General features: G+C 43.5%; 1 protein-coding gene across 5 annotated transcripts in view; it reads left to right on the top strand.

Moving 5' to 3' along the window:
- Window positions 1–25,549, top strand: part of CAMK2B (calcium/calmodulin dependent protein kinase II beta) — a 205,070-nt gene that overhangs the window by 98,132 nt on the left and 81,389 nt on the right. For all 5 annotated transcript variants that reach the window (XM_054997388.1, XM_054997386.1, XM_054997387.1 and 2 more), the window contains exons 4-5: window positions 9,235–9,289; window positions 14,464–14,529. In XM_054997388.1, the coding sequence (XP_054853363.1) occupies window positions 9,235–9,289; window positions 14,464–14,529 (121 nt within the window). The remainder of the gene's footprint in view (window positions 1–9,234; window positions 9,290–14,463; window positions 14,530–25,549) is intronic.

Here is a 25,549-nt window from a genome sequence, read left to right as displayed (position 1 = left end):
ATGCCAGTTATTTTGTTTGAATCTCTCTCTCCCTCTCTGTCCTTTTTTAGTCTCCCTCTGTTTTCCCCCCTTTGAAGTACATTAGTTTCTATGGCAACAATGTCGTCATGGGTACCTTCTAGGTGGGTTTAGAGACAGCCACAAGTGCAGAAGAAAATCAGTTTATTATATAATGGAGCTGAAACAGATGCCACTAGCTTGGGAAATCTTGGTGAGGTATAAGAGAGGTATGGGGGCTCTCTTCAGCAGGGCATTTGTGAGAGGGAGATGTGTATGTCTGTATGTACATTTCTCTCAAGTGCACCATATGGTTTAAAGCTGAGATTATTCAAAGGGATTTATCAGAGTAAAGCATTTATCATGAGCTAAAACTCTGTAGTATCTTGCACCCTTAATTATTTAAAGTCTGTGGTTCTCAAGTGTGTGATGGGCCTCTTTAAGGAGGTTGTTGCTAGGAAAAGAGACTTCTCCTTCCTGATCCCTTCTGGATATTCCATGGCTTGACCAGATGGTAGAAACGTAATTTTAGAATTTATTCCAGATTTGGGGAGACCTGGTAATGATGCCCCTAATCTCCTGCACTAAAGAGTGCCACTACTTCATGCATGTATAGTATGTATATACACACACCCACACGCTCCTGGAGCAGACAATATTTTTTGCACTCCTTTAAGCGCCATTGGTGTCAGTGAGAGAACGAGATTCAAGGGACTCCAAAAAACACAAATAGAATCCCAAATAACCCCCACTGTCCCCAAAAGATGCCTGCAATCTATTCCCTGTTAAAAGCCCTGGCAAATAAAATGTCTTTAAAGACTCCTGAGGAAGCGAGAACAAATAAGTTGCTCTAGCTGCTAGTATTGTGGTGTCTGTGACTTTGATCTACAGTTGTAGACACATATTATTTTAAATAAAAAGAGTCCAGTAGCACCTTTAAGACTAACCAATTTTATTGTAGCATAAGCTTTCGAGAATCAAGTTCTCTTCGTCAGATGCATGGTACAGAAACTGGTCAAATATAGAAGAGGAGGGGGGAGGAGGGGAGGAGAGAGAAGAGGCAATTAGGGGGGGAGGGGGAGGGTGCAACCAAAACATTCCTTTGCTAGTATATGTAAACATCTCCTTTTGGTGTGTGGATCAGTTGGCTTCAAAGGAGTTTGCCCTGTTAGTTTGTAGCAGCCACACAGCTAGACCATCCAATTCCAATGCAGTACAATTCCAATGCAAACACCAAAAGGAGATGTTTACATATACTAGCAAAGGAATGTTTTGGTTGCACCCTCCCCCTCCCCCCTAATTGCCTCTTCTCTCTCCTCCCCTTATCCTCCCTCCTCTTCTATATTTGACCAGTCTCTGTATCATGCATCTGACGAAGAGAACTTGATTCTCGAAAGCTTATGCTACAATAAAATTGGTTAGTCTTAAAGGTGTTACTGGACTCTTTTTGATTTTGCTACCACAGACTAACACGGCTAACTCCTCTGCATATTATTTTAAATAGGTGTTTTAGGTTTTCTATATGTATGTTTAGGAAGGATACCGTTATTTGAAAGTGTAATATAATAGTCTGCTGGTTGAAAAAGAATAGGTATATGATTGGCTGAATGAGTAACTGCAGCCGATTAGGGAGACTCCTTTTAAAATCTTGGGGAGGAGATGGAGAAGCAGGAGTTAATGGTTGAGAAATATGACAGTTGGGGAATGACAGATGGGAAGTGGAGGGCTAAGGCTGAAGAAAAGGAAATGATGAAGTTTACGGAGCTACGAAAAGTTTTTTACTGCTAAAAGACTGTACAGAAAAAGAAGTTTACAGTTAACTGTTTAGAAGAGAGAAGCTTACAGTTAGCAGTTTAGAACCTGTTAGAACATTTAAATCTCTTACAATTAATCTAGATGGTTGAATAGCTAGGACAGAAATGTATGTTAATTTCTGAATCAGTCCACTTGATTCATGTTGGTAAAAGAGATTACGATTGTGATAAGTTTGAATATTCTTTTTTAATATTATTATTTTGTAAAAAAATAAACTTTGGTTTATAACTTTTTGTTACCCTTATTACCAAGGTGGTATAGTGGAAAAGGCTGACATCCGGGGATGATGGCCTCAAGAATCTCCCTTTGCTATATTGTCACTGATCTCAGTTTAGCTCAGCAGTCAGAGAATTTAGATGCTGAATGAGTTTATCCTCTGTCAGGAAGTTATACCATCCAGGCACGCTCTTGGAGCTGATTGAGGCATGCCTAAATGAAGCTCCTCCTGCAAGCTGTACTCAACCTCAGTTTTCCAATGTGAACGTTGAAAGCATCAACATAAAAATCAAGCCCCACAGGGCTCGCATCTTCCATTCTTTCCTCACATGAGGTGTGGCTATTATTTTCTTCTATACTTTTAGTCCCCAGCAGTCCCCATTATGTCATGTTGCAGATATTGAAAAATAACAATTCTAATTTTCTTGCCTGCAGATTAGGATTTCAAACCAACATTTAAATCTGGTTTGGTATCTTAATTTTTTAGAAAAGAGAACAAACCACCGTTAGCTTTTTTGTTTGATTCAGATGTCACAACAAATGGTAATTTCTGGGAATCAGAAAGTTTTCCATATGGAAGGGAAGGACATTAGCCTTGGGAGTTCCTAGACCATGTTTCTTCATTATGTCTGAAAGTAGCCACTGTGAGGAGGTTACAGAACAGTTCAGAATCTTTACCTTATGGCTTACAAAGGGAGAAGAGGACCATTTCTGACCACTCCGATATTTTATCAGATAGTAACAGTGTTACACACATGTATGTACATATACATACACATGTATGTTAAGAACAGGCAATATATGATTAGAGCAGTCTTTTAAAAGTGGGTCTGCCTCAGTCATATATCTAATTCCTTCCCATGGGTGGCTCCACCATGTGGATAACCCTCCCCTCCCCCTACACACACAATAGGGTTTTCTAGATGTTTCTGCAAACCTGGAGGACATTGTATAGAGGAAAAGCCAATGTTCAGGTGGTATTTTGGGTTGCTGTAGCAACCCAAAAGGGCACCTGATGTCATATGATGTAATGTGGTCCGTACAAGGAGGTGACAGGAACTGGAATAAGAAAAGGAGAAGAGGCTGTGAGGGCTATGAGGGGAAAGCAGAAGATACGGAGAATTTAAGGTGGGGAGGAGGAGATATGAGGAGAAGGGGAGGAAACAGCATCTGTCGAGTGTCAATATGGAACAGCAGGTGAGAGGTGTGGGTTGAAGGGAATCAGAGGAAGGGGTTGGGAAGAAAAGGATAATGCTGAGGTTGAGGTGTAGGAAAAAGGAAAGATGGTTATTTAGGGGACAAGAGCATTAGTGGGTGTATGGCTGATGAGAAATAACTAAAAAGTTGGGTGGGTAGGCAAGTAGAGTAGAGAAAAAACAAGTGGGTTGGGGGAGGAAGCATAGCCATGAGGGAGGGAACTAGGGAGAACGAGAGGCAAGTGATATGAACCAAAGACATTTCCTGTCCCCTGTGTGCCCTCTTGGATCTCCTGCTCCTGTATCTAAAGTACAGAATGAGGGCCTAATTTAAAGAGTACTAGTCATGCTTAATAAGTGTAGAATTCTCCCTTTGCCCATCTTTCCACAGTCTCTCTCCCAAGACATTTTTTTTGCCTTCTGGGCAATCATCTGGTTTTCGCTGAGGGGAAAAGTGATATTAGGAGACAAACTACAGAAAAGGAAAGGAAACTCTGTCTGTGTGTGTGTGTAGGGGAGGGGGTGCTTCAGCAGCCCTGTGTGCCCCCTTTGGTCTTTCTGTCAGGCTTGCCACCTCCTCTCTATTAGAAATTGGAGGAACAGAGCTGCATGTTGCTATGTCTTCTAGTTTGGCATTCAGTAGCCATGCTATTCTGCATTCACATTGAATCTGCTGCAGTTTTCAAAATTGGGAAAAGAGTAGTGAAATAATACAAATGAGGTTGATATGAGTAGGCAGGGGAAGCTATCTGGCCAGTTCCTCTGAATGGACAAAAATGGAGCAGAAGCTTAGCAGAGACTGAGGAAATTGGCATGGTTTGGGTAAGATGTTGAGTTAAAGGCTGATTCATCTCATCGCTCGAGATCTCAGTTTTGTTCCCAATGTAAATGATACTGCAGCCCTTGTTTCTGAAATGCTCTTTTGTCTCCTTTCTAGATATGTATTAGGTTCAGCGGAGTGTTCTCTCCCTTGTGTAGCTTCGGGGCATATCTGTATTACAAACATATATCAGTTTTATACCATTTTAACTATCATTATATCTTCTCCTGAAAATTGTAATTTGGAGAGGGAGCCGAGTGTTCTCAGTCAGAGATCCTCAGACCTTCTCATAGAAATGCAGCTCCCAGGGTTCCCAGCGAAGGGTAACCATTAAACAAGCTTAAGTCTGCGGTGCAGATATGCCTTCAGATGTTAGTGATAAGTGGGCGTTCATTGCAACCATGGTGATTTGGTAGCGTTCCATACTCTCTTGTTCTTAGGGGATGCATATGGTGTAGTGCTTGTTGGTGGATCTGGTCCCAGGAAGTGAGGCATCATCCAATGTGAATTTCAGCTCAAAGCATCAGAGCTAGTCATGTTTTTGGCAGCACAAACATCCTGTTTATAAGCACTATCCCCTCAATTGTGTTTCTTGCTAGACATTTTCTCCTCATCCGTGAAGAACTTTTAGAGATGTGATCATTCATTTTGCAAATAGGTTTTTCTTGTTCTTTAATTAGCCTTGCTCTGGTGAGCAGTATCACAATCTCTGAAAGCCTAGGAAAGAGAAGCAGAGCTCCGGAGTTCTTCAGTGGTTTTTTTGCGAGGAAGTTTGGCTCTTGACCCAACTCACAGATGTTCTCACACCAGTACCACTGTACTATCAACATAAATCTTCAGTCTATAGCAATGTTAAGGTGCTTCAGTCTGAAGAGATGTAAGTGCATTTTGAGAAGGAAAGGATTAATCATTTTATTCAGGATTTCTGCTTCCCCTGCCTCTTTGAAAGGAGTTAAGAGTATTTTGGATCCATGATTCGTTTCAGTGGGGTTTGGCATTTCCTTACCAGCTCCATGCTTGATGAAGAGAGTGTAAGTTGATTCAGACGTAATGCCAAACCGTGGTTTGGTAACTACAGAAACAAGCTTTCTACATATACACATTCCTACCTCCCCTACCATACTGCAGTTCAACTAGTTACTTTCTGCCATAGTAATGAAGGCCACGTGATCAAGCTGTTGTTTGTGCAGCCCTGGTTTGGAGGGCAAGCATATACCACAGTTTGACAGTTTATTTATTTATTTATTTATTTATTTATTTATTTATTTATTTATTTATTTATTTATTTATTCATTCAATTTATATACCGCCCATCCCCAGGGGCTCTGGGCGGTGAACAGTTAAAATTGATAAAAACAAAAACTAAAATCAATATACAAATAATAAAACAAATTAACAAGGTGCAGTGGTGGGGAGAATCTTCCCCACCCCAAAGGTGGGAGGACGACATGGCACCGCCCCCTTCAATCACCAAACGCCTGGCGGAACAGCTCTGTCTTACAGGCCCGGCGGAACGATAATATGTCCCGCTGGGCCCGGATTTCCATTGACAGAGCGTTCCACCAGGCTGGGGCCAGGACTGAAAAGGCCCTGGCCCTGGTTGAAGTGAGGCGGGTTTCCTTAGGGCCGGGGACCACAAGTAAATATTTATTCGCTGATCGGAGCGATCTCCGGGGAACGTACAGGGAGAGGCGGTCCCGAAGATATGCCGGTCCCAACCCACTCAGGGCTTTAAAGGTAAGAACCAACACTTTGAACCTGATTCGGAATTCAACTGGAAGCCAGTGCAGCTGGCGCAGGACAGGTGTGATGTGTGACTGGTAAGGTATACCAGTCAGGACCTGTGCCGCCGCATTCTGGACCAGTTGTAGTTTCCGGATCAGGCCCAGGGGTAGCCCAGCGTAGAGTGAGTTACAGTAATCTAGCCTGGAGGTGACCGTTGCATGGATCACTGTAGCCAGGTCCTGGGGCATCAGGTAGGGGGCAAGTTGCCTGATCTGACGAAGATGGAAAAATGCAGACTTGGCAACCGCCGTGACCTGGGCCTCCATCGATAGGGAGGCATCCAGGAACACACCCAGACTCTTTACCACTGGCAAAGTTGCCAGTGGTGTCCCATCCAGGGCAGGGAGCAGGATCCCAACATCTGGCAGCCCCCATCCCAGCTGCAGGACCTCCGTCTTCACTGGGTTCAATTTCAGCCTGCTCTGTTTCAACCATGCCGTCACAGCCTCCAAAGCTCTGGCCAGATTGTCTGGGGCCGTGTCTGGCCGGCTGTCCATCAACAGAAAAAGTTGGGTGTCATCCGCGTATTGATGACAACCCAGCCCAAACCTCCGCACCAACTGGGCGAGGGGGCGCATATAGATGTTAAATAACATCGGGGAGAGTATCGCCCCTTGGGGAACCCCGCACACCAAAGGGTGACGGGGCGATAGATCTCCCCCGAGCGCCACCCTCTGTCCCCGACCCTGGAGAAAGGAGACCAGCCACTGTAAGACTGTCCCCCTAATCCCCACATCGGCAAGGCGGCTGGCCAACAAATCATAGTCAACCGTGTCAAACGCTGCTGTGAGATCAAGTAACACAAGCAGCGCTGACCCGCCTCGATCCAGATGCCTGCGAAGGTCATATAGAAGGCAACTAGACAAAAGAGGAAGTATCAGATTATATAGTACCATACTAGGGGAAGAGGGGAGCATGCAAGTGCATGATGTGTGCATGTTGCACCAAACTGTAGTTTGGCTTTCTATCTGAACTTAGCCTCAGTTTACTGAGACTGTTTTGTTATCCAAGTTGTCCTCTACTGGTCTATTTTCTGGGACTTACCATCTCTGTGGCCCATACATCAGGACTGATCTTTTAGTGGTTCAGATGGTGCGTAGCACCCCGTCCCTAGTTTTGTGAGGGCAGCAAAAATATACAATTGATTATTAAAATGTTCAAGGTACGTCAGTGCTGGTGTTTTTACACAAGTTATTTTCCCACAGAGAAAACAGGTAAAACGTACTTGTGGTCTTAGAGAAGAAAAGAGATACAAGAGGCATTAGCTGATATAGGGCCTAGAAGAGATGGTTTCACCCCAGATCATAGACGATTAGATCTGTGCTGTGAGAGGGACCATTATTTATTCCCTAAAGTGGAGGCATTTCTTCTTCCTAACTATGTATTTCAGTTTATCAACTAGGGCCCTCAAACTTTTTTCAAGGTGTTGATCAAGCTACATTTTGCTGTTCTTCTTTTACGACAGGATTCTTCTTTCTCTGTAGCAGGAGGAAAAATGAATGATGGTCTAAAAACATAGCTCTAAAGTGCACTTGAACCCTGGTGTTTCCTCCAAAGTATTTTGCCTTGAGCTACAGGACTAAAGCTAGTCTTGGTTTAAAGAATGTGCCATCTGAGAAGGAATGGCTAACAGTGGTAGAAGTAAAATGGTACAGTCAGATACGCAACAAGACTTTATAATTCTTTCTCGTCAGCCATCCTCAAGCCATCTACTCGGTCAGAACGGAGGAGCTCCAAAACCATTTGCAGATTCCTGCACTTGCATTTGTTGCTGTGCTTTTCCGGTTTGATTTGCTCTGTAAGGAAAAAATAGAGAAAAAGTTGAAAGCCTAAGGAGGACATAATCCACAAGTGCACCTTAGCTAGGCATTCTAGTTAAGTTAACTCATCTTTGAACTTCATTTGCTGTACTATCAGGCATTTTCCTTATTAAAAAAAAAAAAACCCTAGACCCCGCTCAGTTGGAATGGACTGTAACTTTTTAAAGTAGATTTTACAAGTTGGGCCACATGAGAAATGGGGGTGGGTAGGGAAACAGTTAACCCTCCCCAGCACAGTAGTGCAAGACTGCTGAGTTCCTTTGCAAGGTAGGTAGTTTGCAGCTCACTTAATTCTCAGTCGGAGGAATCTATCACAATAGGGCAAATGAGCTGTAATTCTCTGACTGCTGAGGTCTGGGGCTATATGTGCAGGAAGCTGTTCATCTTTCTGAACTAAAACAATATAATGTGCAGAATATTTTTACCTTTTTCTTCCCTAAGTTACATGCATACCTCATTGTGTGCATCCCCTGACTTTAATGCTGTCCAGGATATTATGTTACAGCTGGAGAAAGCCAGTACTCTCCCCCCCCCCAGCATATCTGCAGCGTTCCCTGAGAAACTCCTACCTTGTCTTTGGATGATGTATGATCTAATTTCACTGCCCTACTGATAGGTAAAGGGCCATCAGGTTTGCTATTAGGAGAAGTGACTATTGGCCTCTATTCGCTGTCAGGAATGTTAATACTTCTAGATATTTGATTAGTATGCGAAGCCTTCTGTTGTATTTAACAGCAGGAGTCCTATTTCATATAATGTGTTTTCTTGCAGAAGTGTAGGGATAAGGACTCTTGTCCCACTTCAGCACATTACTTTAAGTACAGACCTGTTGCTCTTCTTAATTATTAAAGTTCAAACCTATTCAGATCAGCATATGGCCTATATACCATTAAAAAAACTGATGCAAATTAAATGGCATTATAGTGTTAAAATATGCATGCATTGATACCATGAAATGTTTTAATGCCCTTTCAATCACAGTTTATCACACACTTCTTTAGTGTTTAGGGGGAAAGCGTGGCTGTTTTCTAAAAGTTTGGAGTGTAAGAAAGGAAGATTTGAGGTTCCAGTCCTCAATTCTAGTTTTAATTTGCAACCTCATTATCTTTTTATGTTGCTTTATTTGTATTATAAGATAGCATTACCTAACTTGAAACTTTAATGGAGGTGGGGGGCGTGGTCATGAGTTAGACTCAAAGTTATGGAAGATAGAATTATTATTAAATATGGAGCCTTCATATTAAGGCAACAGATACAGGACTCAAACAAGTCTTCATTTCTTAATTCATAATCTACAGCAATGCAGTGCAATGAAGCAGGATGGCACTATGGCAGTGTATTTGGGAAAGTGTTGATGGAAAGGAGGAAGTTGCATTCAAAGTGGCCTAAAAACTGTTCCTCCTGATACACTGCCAGTATTTTAAAAGCAGGGCTCGATGGACACGTTGCTCCTTCTTTTCTGTATATAAATTCTGCTCCCATGATGTGCGATGTTTGCCAAGGATAATGGAGCTGTAGTTTGCAGAACTGCAGCCCAGAAGTTGGAGAATTTCTTGTTTAATATATCCTTTATGTTCCCTTGCAGTTCGCCTCCATGATAGCATATCTGAGGAAGGCTTCCACTACCTCGTCTTTGATCTGTAAGTAGGAAATCAGTTTTGACTGCATTGGCAAATGCACCACATTTTTGCACACCATATTGTTGCCCTATAGTTCAACAAAACTCTTCCTTCAGTTCTCTTGGAATTGCCTAACTTTTGAATACTTAAGTGCTTTTCTAAAAGAGCACCATGGCTGCAGTGTCCTGGCATGCTCTGGGTAACTTTCTTGCTCTTTTGAGTAAATGTTGTGTTCTGCTGGGGAGTTGAGCAGGCAGCGCTGTGGCATCCTCACTGATGTGGGTGGAAGAAGGCTGCAGCTGCAGTGATGCCTTTGACATGAAGGGGCGGATGGGGAGGAGGGGAAAGGAGGATACCAGCACGGTGGTGACTCAGTGCCCCTGATACTGCGCCCAGTGTAGCTGAACAGCTGTTTCGCCAAAGACATGCCCACTTAAGAAGGCTTAAAAACCCTCCAGTGGCTCAAGAACTCCAGACAGTGATTCTGACTGTCCTGCTTTCTCCCCTTTCCTTTTGTTGGTATGGCCGTGGGCCACGTCCTATACTGACTCTCCTTGCAAAGTGTCTGGGGGCTTTCGGGAGACATTGTGTGCTTTGCTTGGCTGCCTCTCACTTCATTCCAGATATAGAAGCTGGTGATCTCATATCTCCTCCTCTCTGACAGCTCCAGTTAAGCAGCGAGCTATATTTAGCTCTCCTCTGAGTCAGTGCCGCTCTGCTTTTACTGGAGTCACACAGACCTTGGCATGTCCCTGGCCCCGCAGCAGTAGGATTAAAAACAAAATGCATGGGTTTTGCCCTGAGGCCACATTGCAAAAAACACCTGAAGCTGGGTTGTGCCCCTTGCCATGTTATTGCTGTGGTTTTACTTGCATTTTGTGGGAGTAAGGGTCAAACTAGGCATGCAGGTTTGTAAAGAGTTACGTCCAGGTTCCCCAGACCCAACTCGAGTTCTCCACAGCCACACAGCAGCTGTGGGAAATGGCTGTTAAAAAATAAAGGACAGCCCAAATGGCCTCAGAATGCCACTGCAGGGGGGGAAAGAGCTCCTGCCTTCCCCCCTAAGCCATTTCCCCACGTCAAAATAGCCCAGGGGGAGGGTATTTCCCTGTTTTTACTACTCCATGTGCACAGAATACTCCACATGGAACAGCAGAAACAGAGACACCCCACCCCTCTATTTTGCAAAACAGCTTGAGGGGAGGGAGCCCCTTCCCCCTATGGTAGCATTCTGAAGCCATTTGGGCTCTCCTTTTTAAAAAAAACACAGCCATTCTCTACCGCTGCTGTGTGGCTGTGGGGAACCTGAGTTGGGTCTGGGGAACCTGGACCCAACTGTTGAAAAACCCGCACATCTAGTTTGACCCTAAGCCTCTTGATTCTTTGAAAATCCAGCAATTCCTAGTGCCTATAGGATGAAACTGGATGTTTGGAAAGTTAGGGAGTGCTGAACCTTCCCTGCTAAAAATAAAGAAGAGGCAGGTAGATAGTGATAGCGGTAATGGGGTGGTGTGGGGGGGGGATAACCAAATCCTTCACAACTCTCTGCTCTAACCTCTGCTAATATCTGCTCTGTTCTGTTTAATAATTTGTGTGTTTTCTTACTGAATATCATCATTTAAGTTTTTAGGTCATCAGGTTTCCTTAGAAATTTTTATAATATGTAAAAATCAGTAAACATAGGACAAGATGCCTCATGGAATAATGGTGCACATAGCTACTTATTTCCTGGAGTGAATTTAGCCAGTGTAGGACATCTCCATATTTTGGTTTCTTATGCTTGGTCACTTGTACAAGAAGTGGAAATGTTGGTGGGAAAAGTACTTATGAGTTACTATAGTGCTGTAAAATGCCTGGATCATTCTTGTTTGTACATACTTTCATATTGATGAGGGAGGGTGGATAAATGCACACTGAATACGCATCTGACTTTTCTAAAATTGTTGTCTGGACAAGGATGTTGAAAATCTGCCGAGCTTCCACCTGGCCTTATTTTTATTGATATATTCCATGTTGTTAAAAATCAGTCTCAACACTGACTGTGTTCATGCTATAATTTTCCTATAGCTCATGGACTTTAAAACTGCCTCACACCTCACTTCCATGTGGAAGAATCCATACTTTTAAGTTCCACCGTACCGGAGGTAGTACATGTTTCCCAAACTAAATTTCCTTGCTTAGAATGAAAGATACTTTTTAGCTAATGGTTTGCTGGCAATCCCTCATGTTAAGGGCCCTCCTGTATACGGAGTACATTAGAACTGATATCCATCATTAGGCCTCTCAAGCTTGTTCGTCTAAAGCCATCTGAAAAATATGACAAGTGCAGATGTTCAGCACATCTGGATATCAAATAGTGTGGCCTTCTGTCTCATCTGAGCACTTCCCAAATTACTGTTTTAAGTCACAGACCTATTCCTGCTATCCATCCCTATGCCAAAAATCTCAGGGTTGGAAGAATTTGTATATGTGTCTATTTATGAAATATCCACATATATGTAGAGTCGTTCCCAGATCCTCTTGAACAGACACATTGTAAGAGATCTTCCGTCAATACAATTGCTATCTCTAGTATGACTTTTCAGAACTTTACCATGACTTGATATTAGAATGTGGGGCATATCCCTGAGTTTCCTTCCATTAGAATTTGCAGTGTCAAATTTAAAGTAACTATAAAAAAATCTAGGAGAAAGTGGGAGGAGGAAGAGAATTTGAATTACCTTGGGAGTTCTGATTTGCAGACAGATTTGCTGCAGATATTTTCAGTGCAGGGAAAAACGGAATGGAAAGAGGTGGCTGTCGGAGAAGCAGCCATAACAAAAAATTTCTCTGCAGATGCATAAAGTTGTTCTCTTTGCTGTCACACCGGAGGCCATGCATTCTCTTCTTAGCCAGGCAATTGGCAGCACAGAGGGAAGAAGCGGGTTGCAGCAAGCATTACAGCTGTAGCCCTGTGTGGGTGGGTGAGAGAATAAGATTTAAAACGGCAGTGACAGTGTGAAAAAAGACAGTGCTCACGTTGGGAAGTCAGGCAACACATACTGTCCTATGCTTTGGACTGAGTGCACTTTTTGTGAAGTTGTCCAGTTGGCAGCATTCACAAGGTTCTTTGGTGACGATAAGGGAATATTTTTCCCAGTACTTAATTTCTAAAATAAGAGGAGCCAAGGTTTGAGCTTGTTCAAAAGCCTTTTCTCCAATTCCAAAAACAGTTACATAGTGGTGAGGGACATTTATGCTCATTTTCATCTTGACTGGTTCCAGAGCTGAACCAGGGCAAGTTCAGCAGCCTGGTGAACCATAGCTTAAATGAAAACAGGCCCCGTATGTATGAGTTTCCCCTTTGTACTTTGGGTTGGGTATGCCTTTCCTTCCTTTTGTTTGGTCCAAGGGCACCTCATGTGCCGCTCAAAGTCTGCCACTCTTCAGTCAAGGATGCTTCATAAGCATTTAAAGTAGGTGAGGCAGGAATTAATAAAACAAAGGAATAAAACAAAAGATATGATAAAGTATCTCTTCTATTGTTGTACAGAGAGTCAGTGAGCCCTCTCCATTCAAACATGGCATCCAAATGCTCCATGCGTGCTATCCTCCCATTTCACCTAATGGCTGTGGAGTGCTTTATATGTGGGTAAAGGAGAACAAGGCTCCCCTCTTGGCTCAGCAGTCTCTCTGCTGTCATGTGACGGTGACATTTCAAGAGTTTTCTGGCATAATAGAAAAATACAATAGAAAAAGAAAATCTTTCCCTTCCTAAGCCCTCAGTGACTTGCCTGTTCCCTGGTTTCTCAGATTGCCTCCTTCCCTTTAAATCCTTCAAGTACAACTTTTTTGGTAAGGCTCATGAAGGAAAATCAGTAACTGCAAGTGGAGGATTACATAAATTTGCAGATAGGTTGCCTGTATGTGTGTGTAATAACAACTTCTCTGTGTCCATTTCCTTTTTACTTACCGATATACTCCCGCATTCGCATACACAGCCGCAGCCAGTCACATGCCGCACTTGTGTAAACCCATCATTCACATATCACAGTTGTGCACATAGAACTTTCTCAGCCATACAATCAAACAACAGACCAATGCTTTATTCACGGTGCCAGCTCCATTCTGTTGCTAAACTTTTCACCAACACCACACTGTCCCATCATAATCCTTGTTATGTTGATCATTTTTGAAACTTCAGAAGAGCTAGAATATTCATTCACTTTTAAAGGAGGACTCATTTCATTCAACTGATGACAGCGCTTTGTCATCCAGTCACCGTGGAAATTTTGAAGACTGCAGCCTATGTTAAGCTGTACAACAACAAAAAGAAATTGAGTAAATCTGTTGTGGGAGACAAACTGACCAAGTCATTTCCCCCCCCCAATCTATTTGTTTTTTGTTCTAATCTAGTATTTTATTTGATTCAGATTATTCACAGCTGCTTTGGAATTTGCCAGTAGGTACCTCACTGACAAGAAAAACATAAACTGGTACAGATGTTGGTAGCTGTAGTTACTGAACAAGGCCATTCCCCAGCCATACAGATGATACCCCAATTTTTGAAAATATCCCTTTTGACTAAAATGATACCTCTTGTACGCATAAGCTTATTGCATGCATCAGAAAATGCTTGCATACTGGCAACATTTCTTGCTTGAAGCTCTAGAGACTTGCACCCCTCACCAGCAGCGCTATGTTCATTTGGTAGTATAGGTGCCTCTTTTATAGAATACCATTGTCTGCCATAAAATTCCATCTTATTTCATCATACTTCTTTTCTGGATTTTTCTCAGTGCCCCCAGTATGGCCAACTATCTATGTGTATTATAATGTTAGGCTTAGGCACATGATAGAATATGAGAAGAGCAGTTCTGTCGGGTATTTGCCAGTAACAAGCATATTCCTCGCAGGCGGGATGGGGAACTGCTACATCTTGGGCAGTTTGGGAACTGGCATAAGAAGGAGGTTGCAGTAAACTCCTCCACACTTTCAGCAATATCTGTGCTGCAGCAGTTCAGTCTCATGGGGGTGTTCTGAGCAAAATTTCAAATATAGGGCAAACCTGGGTCTTTGTTAACAAAATTTCTGGAGGTAGCAGTAAAAACAAACAGGAGTCTTATGGTCTTTAAACACCAGCAGATTTATTGTGGTCTAAGGTTTTGTGGATTAGAGCTTGCTTCCTGAGATGTATGGTCTGTGTTGTGTTTCAGCGTCACGGGTGGGGAGCTCTTTGAAGATATCGTTGCCAGGGAATACTACAGTGAAGCCGATGCAAGGTGAGTGGCAACTCCACCCGCACCTGTCCCACTCCGACCTTCTTCCTTACCCTCCCTCACCCCTTCTTTCTGTTCCCTGATCCCATGCCAGCTTGTACCTGTGCAACATTAACCCATCCATGACTGGGACAAGGGGTTGGACTCAAAGGTATCACAAGGCTGCAGCAAAAAATCTGTGTCCCTTTGGCACCAGTGGTTGCCATGATGTGCCCCGTTGCCATATCCGAAGCCCCTCCCTGGATCTTCAGGCTAATGAGCTGATTGCAGCAAAGGATAAGGCTTAAAAGAAAAATAAATTCTGGTAGGTGCTGCTTGTTAAGTTGCAGCAATGCCACACATTCAGAAATACTGAAATTCCTTCTTCTACACAAAGGGTGCAAGAGCTCCTTCCTCTGTTGAATCTGATGACCCTTACAGAAATCCCTTTCAAAATGGACCTTAACCACAGCTCCTTTATTCAAGGCAAGACTGGCAGGGAGGAGACATTTGGCTTAATAGCCTAGTGGGCCAGCTGGCTGGTTGACAGGCTGGCATGTGAAATGGACTTGAGGCCTAGTATCTAAGATCGGAAGGGACATAGCGCTTTCAGGGCACAAAATCACAGAAGCTAAAGTCAGCGGTTGTTTGGATCCCTGGACCTGGTTCAAGAAGACAGTTTTCATTTTTGCCTAGAATAAGTTTATGGGTAATCTCATGGATACTGTCCTGTTCACTTTAGTTGGGCTGTTTGGGGACAGTGAGTAAAAATGCAGGATATTCTGCAAGTCAATGGAAGAAGGAAAGATCAGATCAGACCTTAGTAGCTCAGCATCAGACTAAGGAGGACACTGGGAGATCTATGACAGGTTCTTAATAGCATTAACAGAAGCCATAAAGAGCCCTGATTCTAACTGGGGTAGTGCAAGGGAGGGGAGGTGAAATTCTCCCTTCATAGTTTGAAACCAACCCCCATGCTATTAAAATAGGGTCTGTCCATCTTTTTGCTATGATAAACACATGGAATTCGTTGCCACAGGAGGTGGTGGCAGCTACAAGCATTGCCAGCTTCAAGAGGGGACTGGACAAATATATGGAGCAGAGGTCCATCAGTGGCTATTAGCCACAGGAGATAGATGGTATTCTCTTTGTGGGGAGGTGGTGCTCTGTTGTCTTGGTGCTGGAAGGAAGGCAGTGGGAGGGCTTCTGGTGTCCTGGCCTCACTGACAGTCCTTTAGATGGCACTGGATTTCTAGCCACTGTGTGTGACAGAATGTTGGACTGGATGGGCCACTGGCCTGATCCAACATGGCTTTGCTTATGTAGGCATGATGGGGAGAGGGGCTTTGATTATCAAAATTACATAAAGGGGAGAATTAATCCAGCTCCCCCCATGATCCCAATGTAGATTGGACCCCTTGCATGGCTTCTGTTAGTATTTATAAATACTGGGAAGATCTGATCTTGGATCTCCTTGGTTCTCATGTGTTTTTGCTCTCAGAATTGTTGGCAAAGAGCTGCAGAGTGCAACAGTAGCCACGTTAAAGAGCAGCATCCATATCTAAGTGCAGCATTTGAAAAGAATCAAGGACTGGAAAGATAAGCAGTGGAGCTCATGCCTTGTCCTGGAAGAAGTTCACTGAATGACAAAGAACCAGTGGCTGTAGACTGGGGTTGAAGAGTATCAGCAAAGCTTGGGGACAGAACTAGCATCTCTCTCATAGCAAGAGACTGCTAGTGAGGGCCGAATTTCCTGGGCAGGAAATGCAGGCAGAGGTTTGATTCTCATGTGAAAGGATTTGATGTAGTTGCTGCTGTCTTGTGGCTCCTTCCTCAAGCTGTTCTGAAACTATTAAAATGGAGAAAAGTGGGATCATATCAAAGAACCATGCCAGTGTCAGAGATCATACTGAAGGGAGATTGCTGGCTTTGCTCTTCCCACTTGATCCTATCCTCTTCCCCTTCTATGTAGTTCCTGTCTTTCTGAAGTACTAAAGTGGCATGGAGACAGCAAGTGTTCTGTTCTTTTAACATAAGATCCTGCATTATGTCTTTATCTTTGAACCTGGCGGCAAGCCAGAGATCCCTCAACTAAAGCTGTCATCCCCTGTATGTGACTCTGCTGTTTTCACTGGAGCTGACCAAAGAGTCCTTGTTATAAGTCAGGGCATAATAGATAGGGAAACTTTACCTTTTGTTCATAGATCATCTAAGATGAATGGCATGGAATACCTGGTTGACTGGTTCCATGAAACACATTGCAGCTCTCTGTGGAAAAGGCAAAAGGAGGCAACTACTGTTGTTTGACCATGATACCATGCTAAAAAGTTGCCCCCCAACACAGTATGTGAATAAAATCTAAATAACATTCACTAATCAACTATGCCATATGAAAACTGACAGCTTTCCCTTCATCGCAGTAAGGAAACATGGCAACTTGCCTCAACCAATGATTTTCTTGTGGCACATTGCTTTTGAGGAATGAATGCAATTGTTTAGCAGTGTTATCTACAGAATTAGGTTTAGGTAGCTCTGAGCCAGCTAGAGAGACCAGAAACAGCTAGAACTAGTAGTAACCGCTAAATTAAATGAGAATAACCAAATGCAGTGTTTTGAAGGAATTAAGGAATTTACACAATCCTAAAAACTTCCATACTGAAAGAGTGTGGACAAAACTCAAGTTCTGCAGGGGCGTAAAGGATTGCTCAAGTGAGAGGATTATATATAGAAATGTGTTTGTTTTAGTGGATTGGGATGTGGGTGCTAAAAAGGGTAGTCTTTGATATCAGCATATGGGAAACATACGGACTTTTCTGTGATGGCAGTGGACACATGCTTGGAACGGTGTAAGAACTGGTGTAATTTCTCAATAACTTCAGAGCAAGAGACTTCAGGAATCCTTGGAGAGACAGTCCCATCAGTTTCCTGGGTTTCTTTCCACTTTCATTCCTTCTAGTCTGACTGATTTATGCTCTTCCACCTTTCTTTAGTTCTGTAGAGCATTACTTTGGCTTCCTAGTATTTATTTTAATCTTCCAAGTCTCCCTTAACCCCTGAAGTAACAATAAACATTGGATGGCTGAAGAAGCTTAATGCACTTTGGAGACAGACCTTATCCAGATATCTTTGTATGCTTCTCCCTGCCTTCAAGTTCAAATGGGCTCCAGGTGGCTTACCAGGTTGTTATTGATTCAGTTGTCCAACTCTTGTGGAACTCTGAGCTCCATCCATCTGGATAATAGGACTTTCCTCTGATGTTTGAATTTCTTTCTGGGATATGGGGCTAACATCCATCTAGGTTTTCATCCTGGGCACTACTGCGGAGACATGGACTCAAATTCTTTTTCTCATTTCCCTTTGCAGGGAACAAAAAAGTAAGCAAAGTGGCTTGTTTAACAAACTGCAACCTGTATTCTCAAAAGGCCTAGAGATCTGTGGGGAAGGAGGACATCAGTTTGGAAGCATTGCTGTGCCCAGGCCTAATGGCATCTGGATCATTTTGTGATAACCTGTATTTGTTAGAAGAAGGAACTAGAAAGTTGGACTTGGAGGGTGTCAGATGAGAGAGGTTAATGTAGCACTTGTCTGTGCTGTCTCCTCTGTTCTTCCTCCTCTTTAAAATAATAACACCAGCACACATTGCAGTGGATTCTTGCAATAGAGGCTGCAGTATCAGAGAACTTCCCTCCATTGGGGTTGCATTTTTCAATCCACTCCAGAAATGGATTCTTAAATGGAACTCAGAGCGAATGACAGGCCCTAAGATGTGTACATGGTGAGGGCTTCTCCTTTCCAAAGCCATTTTGGTGCCTGAGCATACCACCCCGGGGAGGGAGAGGCTGGAATATAACTCCATTGATAAATGAACTAATTGACAGTTGGCATCCCTTTTAAATGATACCCCAAAATACATCAGTTCACTTAGGGCACCTCAGTTTGTCTAATGATGGGCCGGCCCTACTTCTTTCCTGTAAGTAGGTGATATAGGAGGGGTCAGGAGGGAAGAATAGAGTTAGAGCCAAGCTACAAGTGACGCCTTACACAAGTTGGACTCTTGTCAGCTTACCTCAAGTTTTGATGGGAAATGTAGGCGTCCTGGTTTTACAGCTTGGCTCTCCATTACAGCTGCAAGACCAGGATGCCTACATTTAGGTTTCTTCAGAAATGGCTAAATGATGGCTACCAAGCAATTGTGAGCAAGGATTGGGAGTCAATAGAGCACTGGACTTCAGCCAGGGACCCTTGTGTTCCTTGCTCAACTCATGATTGTGTGATTATATTTTTTGCCTTCATCCAAGGAAATTGGGACCGTGATCACAATTGTATCCACATAACCTTATAAAGTGGCACAGCCTTAAAAATGGTAATTAGCCGGTTGCTATGCAGTTGTCACTGGTGTGTACCCAACTGTTCATGTACAGAAGGCACATGGAGTTTTCCTTTCTTCTCTGTTCCTACAGCCTATTCAACACCCAGAAAGATCAGTCCAGGAGTTGTGGGACCTATGCTGAGGAAAAGCTGTGTGGGTTATTGGGCAGCTATGAGGACAGCTGGATGAAATCAGCCATGTTCCTCAGTGAAGCTGTGTTTGTGGAAGAAGAAGGGGGACTGATTCCACTCCCTCTTTTCCTCCCCCCGCTCCAGTCCCTCAGCTGATACAGGGCTGTTCTACGAGACTCCCACAACCATAGGTGTGATCCTTCTGGAGGCTGGAAGGGGCAGCAGGAACAGAGAGCACAAACCTGAGCAGGGACTGATAGCATAAATGCCACTTTCTCTCAGATTACGCTTCTTCACAAGGTTGTTACTAGGATAAAGTTAGCATGACCCCATATGATGATTGCCCTGAGTTCCTAGGAGGAAGCTCAGGATGAACTATAATCTCAGCTTGACTAAATTTTAATTAAAGATTGATTTGTTAAAAATAATCTCCCCTTCCTTTCACTTATAAAGGAAAGAGAATCATTTCCAGATTTTGCAGGAGACAAATGGTGTAACTACACGATACATACAACACATGACAGGTCAAGGGTACATGACTGAACTTGCAGACAAATGCACGTCCCGGAATTCTCCTTTAAAAGCACCTGTTCGCTTGGCGCTGTGACAAAGCACTATTAAGGGGTAGAAGGAGCTTCCATTTCCATCCCACCCTGCTTTGTCCAGCAGAAAAGAAGGAAGGGATGGGACTTTTTGTCCTCCGTTCTCTGTCTCCACACATCCTTCAGGAAGCTTCTTCTCCCCCCAGCAGTGTTCCCTTCCATTGCCAAATGCGTGAGCACTTTTTAAATTGAGTTCCCCTGATGGACCTCTTTCTGCAAGTCTGATCATACACCTGTGACCTGGCATGTGTTGGGCGTATCTTGTCGCTTGGCCCTGAGATAATCTGTCTTTGGGTTTTGAATGTATTGCTTCAACCATGTTTAAGCACAGGTGTTCTACTGTGCTTTTAGGAGTCATTTATATAATGGTGACACTTAAGCTGTTTAGGTGATGCCAGCTTTGAGAAAAGGTTGGGTTTTTCCCTGACTTAGCTGCGCCCTTGTGTCCTATCAGCTAGAGAGAATCAGAACTAGAACCCTTGAGATCTGAATGCTTGGTTCCCATTCTAACTTACCAGTCACACACATTCAGAAATGTGATGTGGTATAGTCTTTCCTGGACTTGACTGTTTTAGAACCTAAGACCAGCCCTGCTCCATCTAGTTCAACATCCTGTTTCCCATGATGGCCAACTGGACACCTCCAGGAAGGCTGCAGAGAGGGGGCATGACAGCAGTAGCTTTCCCTTGCTGTGGTCTCCCGTGCAAATGGTGTTCAGAGGTATCCTACCTCTCAACCTGATGGTTCCATTTAGCCATTGATAGAACTATCCTTCATGTAATTGTCTTGTCCCCCTTTAGAGCTGTCTGAGGTACAGTTGCCACCACATCTTGTGATGGAAAATTTTATCTGCCAATTATGCGTGTTGTGAAGAAGTACTTCCGTTCATCAGTCTTGAATCTACACACCAATTTCGTTGGGTAACTCCCAAATTCTAGTGTTGTGACAGGGTGGAAAAAGTTCTGCCTTCTATTCTCCACATGTGTGTAATTTTATAAAACTCTCATGACCTTCCCCTTTTGTTGTATTTTTTTTCTTTAGAATTGAGGTGTAGGGATATCTGTCCCCCCATATCAGAAACTCCATATTTTGGGAAAGTTGCCACTGGGGTCAGACTGGCCTTTCTACAGCAAAGAAGAGAGGGCATTCCAATGTACAATTCCCCTTCTGTAGCTTGAACTGGTACCACACTGATTGTTCTGAATGTATAGTTTGACTCTTAAGATGTTTTTCATCAGGCGTGTTCCTTGTTCAATCCTCTGGGATTGCCAGCTGAAGTTCAGAATCCAGTGATGATTACAAAGTCCATCTTGATTTCCGAGCTCGTAGCTGAGTTTGCAGGGTAAGAAAATTGTTCCGGAGACATAATTGAGTAATAGCTGGATGAGGAAGGACAGAGGAGGCACGGTAGTCATAGCACTTCTGCAACATCAGTTTGCATGTGGGGTTCCACCTTTAAATACATATAATGCCCTTCTCTGGCTCCTCATACTTTGCATCGCTGTAATTCTTAGCCACCTTGGCTCCAAGACGCAATTTTGCTCCTTGTAGTGATGCCACATTTGGAACCTGTGGTCACATAAAAGAGGTGAAAGGAAAGCCGGTGCTGCTCGATCTTCCCTCTCTTCTTTCATTCTGCAGCAATGTCCAATTAATCAACCGTTAGGAAATCTGATGCCTCTTTTAGATCAAGGACCATGGCCTTCCACCTTCCTCTCATTTCTTTCTTTGGCTCCCTTGGAAGCCAAGACTATTTGGTTAAGTGGGTTCTTTATAGTCACATGTGTAGAATTCCCCTATAGATTTCATGAAATATCACACGTACCCATTTCTAGAATGGATTCTTGGAATCTGGAGAACTGTGTAGTTGTACTGTAATGGAGGGAGAGTTAGGATTGTGAAATACATAATCTGTTTATGCACATGAGACCAAATGCAAGTTCATTGGCCCGCAACACTGCTTGGAGTATGTCTACAAGAAAGTCAGTTTTTTTCCATGATTGATCTTTGCCAGTGTTAGTGCTTGTCCAGTCAACGCTTAATGCTGTAATGAATAAAAAGCACTAACAGAACATTCTGCAATTGGTTCTTTAGTTGGATGCCTCAGCACTAGTCATAGCTGTTGGGGGGAAGCCCTCGCCCCTCTTTAAATTCCTTTAATCTTTGTCATGATCTTAGCTCATCTGCCTATATCAGGGCTATTTTATTTTTTGAAAACTATGTTTTGAACCTGGTTTTAAGCACATGCATCAGTTCTCCAGTCTTAACAATTTTTTTCCGGTTTTATCTTTTCCCCCTGACTCTGCACATGCTTGTGTATTTCACAATCCTCCAGATGTTTTCTTTTTTTGCATTAGAATTTGTACACTCCCTGAAAAGTTATCTCTGTCCTTTATAGAAGCATACAGTATATTATTATTTTATTATTATTTATTATATTTCTAACCCTGTGAAGAGACTCAGAGCGGAATACAACATATATAAGGTAACATGAACATATTAGTTTAAAACCAGATAAAAACTTTAGTAAATACAATACAATTTTAAAAAGACAGTGGCATACATATTGCATGATCCAAGAATAACAGCAATCCATGGGGCTGGGTGGCCAACTCTTAGCTGTTAACAGAACAGGAGGCAAATCTGCCCTCCCCCCATGGCAAGAGGCCAGTTTCATGGCCCAATCACCTCAACCACCATACGCCTGGTGGAACATCTTTGTCTTACTGGCCCAGTGGAAAGATAACAATTCCTGCTGGGCCCAGGTCTCCACAGACAGAGAGTTCCACCAGGTGGGAACCAGGACCGAGAAGGCTCTGGTCATGGTTGAGGCAAGACAGACCTCTTTGGGGCTGTGGACCACCCAAAGATGTTTGTCCATTCATTGGAGTGCCCTCTGGGGAACATAGGGTGAGAGGTGGTCTTGTAGATAATGCTGATCCCAGTCCACTAAATACTTTAAAGGTTGGATACTGTGCATGGCTGGCACCAGAAAGTGACAACCATTTGAGGGTCAATAAATGTTTGAAGGGTCCTGTGAACTGACCTGGTGCCAGCCCCTAACCCATCAATTACTTGGGAGACTAGTAGGAAGGACAGTTTTAAAGACTGCCAAAGTGACGAGCAGCACACTCCTGGTGATGGTAGGGTAAGGTGAGCTCTGCCCATGCCTCAAACGAGAAAGCTGGTAACCATGAGAAAGTGTGTTCAGAATTATATACACAAGCCATAGGAAGCATGATTCAGATACCACACAATCCCATGAGTCAAGAAACAAAATATTAAAAAGATTTAAATGAAAGTATGTCTGTACAGGCATGGCCTTGGAGCCAACTGTGGTGCTTTTTTATTGTGCTGAATTCCATACAGCCTGAAAGGGAAATGTTGGGGATATGTCGTGGACACGTGTTAGAGGCTGTGGGCTGGTGGTGGCTTTCTGTTATATGTCTCTCCCCCTCCCCATGTGCCCTTGAATGTGTTTGGAAACGTAAGGCTCCCTTTCTCACTATGAAGCTTAGTGCTGCAAATACTAGTTATACATGCGGGAAATTCAACCTTTTAAAAGTTTAAAACTACTTTTAATCTGTATTGAAGGATAAAAGTTACAGTCTGAACCTAGAGGTTGTTTATTTATAGAAAACCTCCAACCTTTAGCATTATTAGTTGCATGTATTCAAATAAGGCTTAAGACTAGAATTATGGCACTAGAGTAGCAGGCATTGAAGTTGCATGGGGGGAAGTATGGCACAGATCTGGAAAGAAGAGGCATTGGCAGAGCAAAGGATTCTGAGAGCAGAGGCCAGGGCTGAGAAATGTTCAGTTGAGTGAATACCTTAAAAACTGCAGAATGCCAGTCTAAAACAGCAAGGCTCACATTAGAATAGGGTCGAAAGGAGCTGTGAGTAGGAGCCTAGATTTGGAGATTGAGATAGGCTGAAGATATGTTAGGCTCTTGTCCAAGAGGCTGCAGTTTTGGGGATCAAGAGTACTGGCCTTTCAGTCCAGATGTGCAAGTGTTTTTAATCTCATACTAATTCCTTTGGAGCAGATTTCTAGCACAGGCCCATCTTGGGTTAAGTGCTTTATACTAACTTCCTGTAGTGAGCATGATGTTATTCTGGGGGGAAAGACCTTTCTCCAAGATAGTTCCAGTGAACGTGGTTTAATACTGGATTACCTGAGCATGATCTGCCTGCCAGGTGAATCAAAGAATGCAGCAGCTGATGATTCTACAGGTCAGGAACACACCTTGTGAGAAAACGCTGATAATAAAAGCACCTGGCCATATCCATTGGTAGCATCCTCTTGTTTCCATGTTAACATCATGGACTTTTCCCCTTACCTGATCACTTGCAAGGGGATCTTTCCCCTCTGTTCTTTTTGTTTTCAGTTATGATTGAGCTTAATGACAGGACTCTTTTTGCCCACTCGACCCTTAGTGGAGCTCCTTTCCACCACTTCTGTAGCCCTGCATGATCTCTTGGAGGGGGCAGGGGGGAGGGAAGGGAAGGCTCCCTTTGGCTATGCTCACCCATTCTCAGACCCTGACTGTACACAGTTCCTGGTGCCATTAACCGCCATCTGCACACACCTTGTGATAACCCCCTGTGGTCTCTGAGCTTTCACAACATTGTTTCTCTCCTTCTCTTGTCCCCATATCCACCCTGCCCCCTGTCCCTTTCTGTCTGTCCATCTGTCTGTCCCTGTGGATCTTCCCCCTCCCTTGTTCCCTTTTTCCTTTTAATCTCTGGATTTTGTTTCCTGTCATGCGTATTTGGGTTGTCTTTTTCCACCACCCTTTTCTATAACTTCCCTGTGCTGCCCTTCTTCTTATACCTGTCCCACCTGTCTCTTGTGTATGATTTCTTCACTTCCCCCTAATCCTCGTCGTCTGCCCCTCCTCCCCAACCTGCCTTCTCTCTTCCTTCCTCCCTTCCCGTTTTGTTTTGCAGTCACTGTATCCATCAGATATTAGAAAGCGTAACTTACATTCACCACTATGCCATTGTGCACAGGGACTTGAAGGTCAGTATATATATATGCCTTTCACCCTCTCAGAATGTTGGGTGGGGAGTGTAGGTGTTTGCCATAATAGATTGAACCTGGACAGGTCCAACACTCAACCCTGCCAGTTTCCTTTTATTTTTGGCATATGGAGGGGAGGGAATATATTCAGAGTTGGTTTCTTCCCAGTCTTCTGAACTTGCATGATAAAATCCGTCTCCTCTGTACAAAACTCAAGCAAGACCAGTTGGGGCAGGCAGGTAGGTAGGGAAACCTGAGACCTCTCCCACACAAGGCAATGCCTGGCCCAGATGTTCCATCTGGTTCCAGCATACCTGGGACCAGCAATTATTCTTTTCACATCAAATAAAAAAAAGAAATGAAAGCAGTTGGCTTGATTCTGTTAGCAATCATCATTTCACCTTTCCCATCCCTCCCTCCTTGTGCTTGTGTGCACGTATTCTTTCCTTCCTTCTCCTTTCCCTTTTTGATCTGCATCTTTTAAAATCTTGTTTACCAAATTCTCTCCTTCCTGACTCTTGGCCCATTTCCTGTTTGGACCAAAGCATTTGCTTGTTGCCTTCAAGGTCAGAGGTGATTCAATCTAGGGAATGTGGTGCATGGCCATCAACCCAGACGAGGAGGTTGTTCAGGGCTCCACTTGGGGTCTTGACTGCTGAAGCCAGTCCTGGTAATGGCATTGCTCAGCATACGATAGAAATTGGGCTGATGCTTGATAAAACCCTCCTGATGCCATTCTCTTTGATGGCAGGAGGGATGCTCCTCTGGACTTGGGTGAAAAGACAGCATTTGAGAACGTGGCTGTCATTCTCATAGAGGCTGTGTGCTGATATCATGGCTTTTGATAGAGAATGCTGGTACATCTTAATTGAGAGCTTTGCATGCATGTCTGCTTACTTCACCAGACCAAGAGTATA

The sequence above is a fragment of the Eublepharis macularius genome, chromosome 14, assembly GCF_028583425.1.
Source record: "Eublepharis macularius isolate TG4126 chromosome 14, MPM_Emac_v1.0, whole genome shotgun sequence".
NCBI classification, from domain to species: domain Eukaryota; kingdom Metazoa; phylum Chordata; class Lepidosauria; order Squamata; family Eublepharidae; genus Eublepharis; species Eublepharis macularius.
The sequence above is the reverse complement of the archived record's forward strand: the minus strand, read 5'-3'. Positions and strand labels throughout refer to the sequence as shown.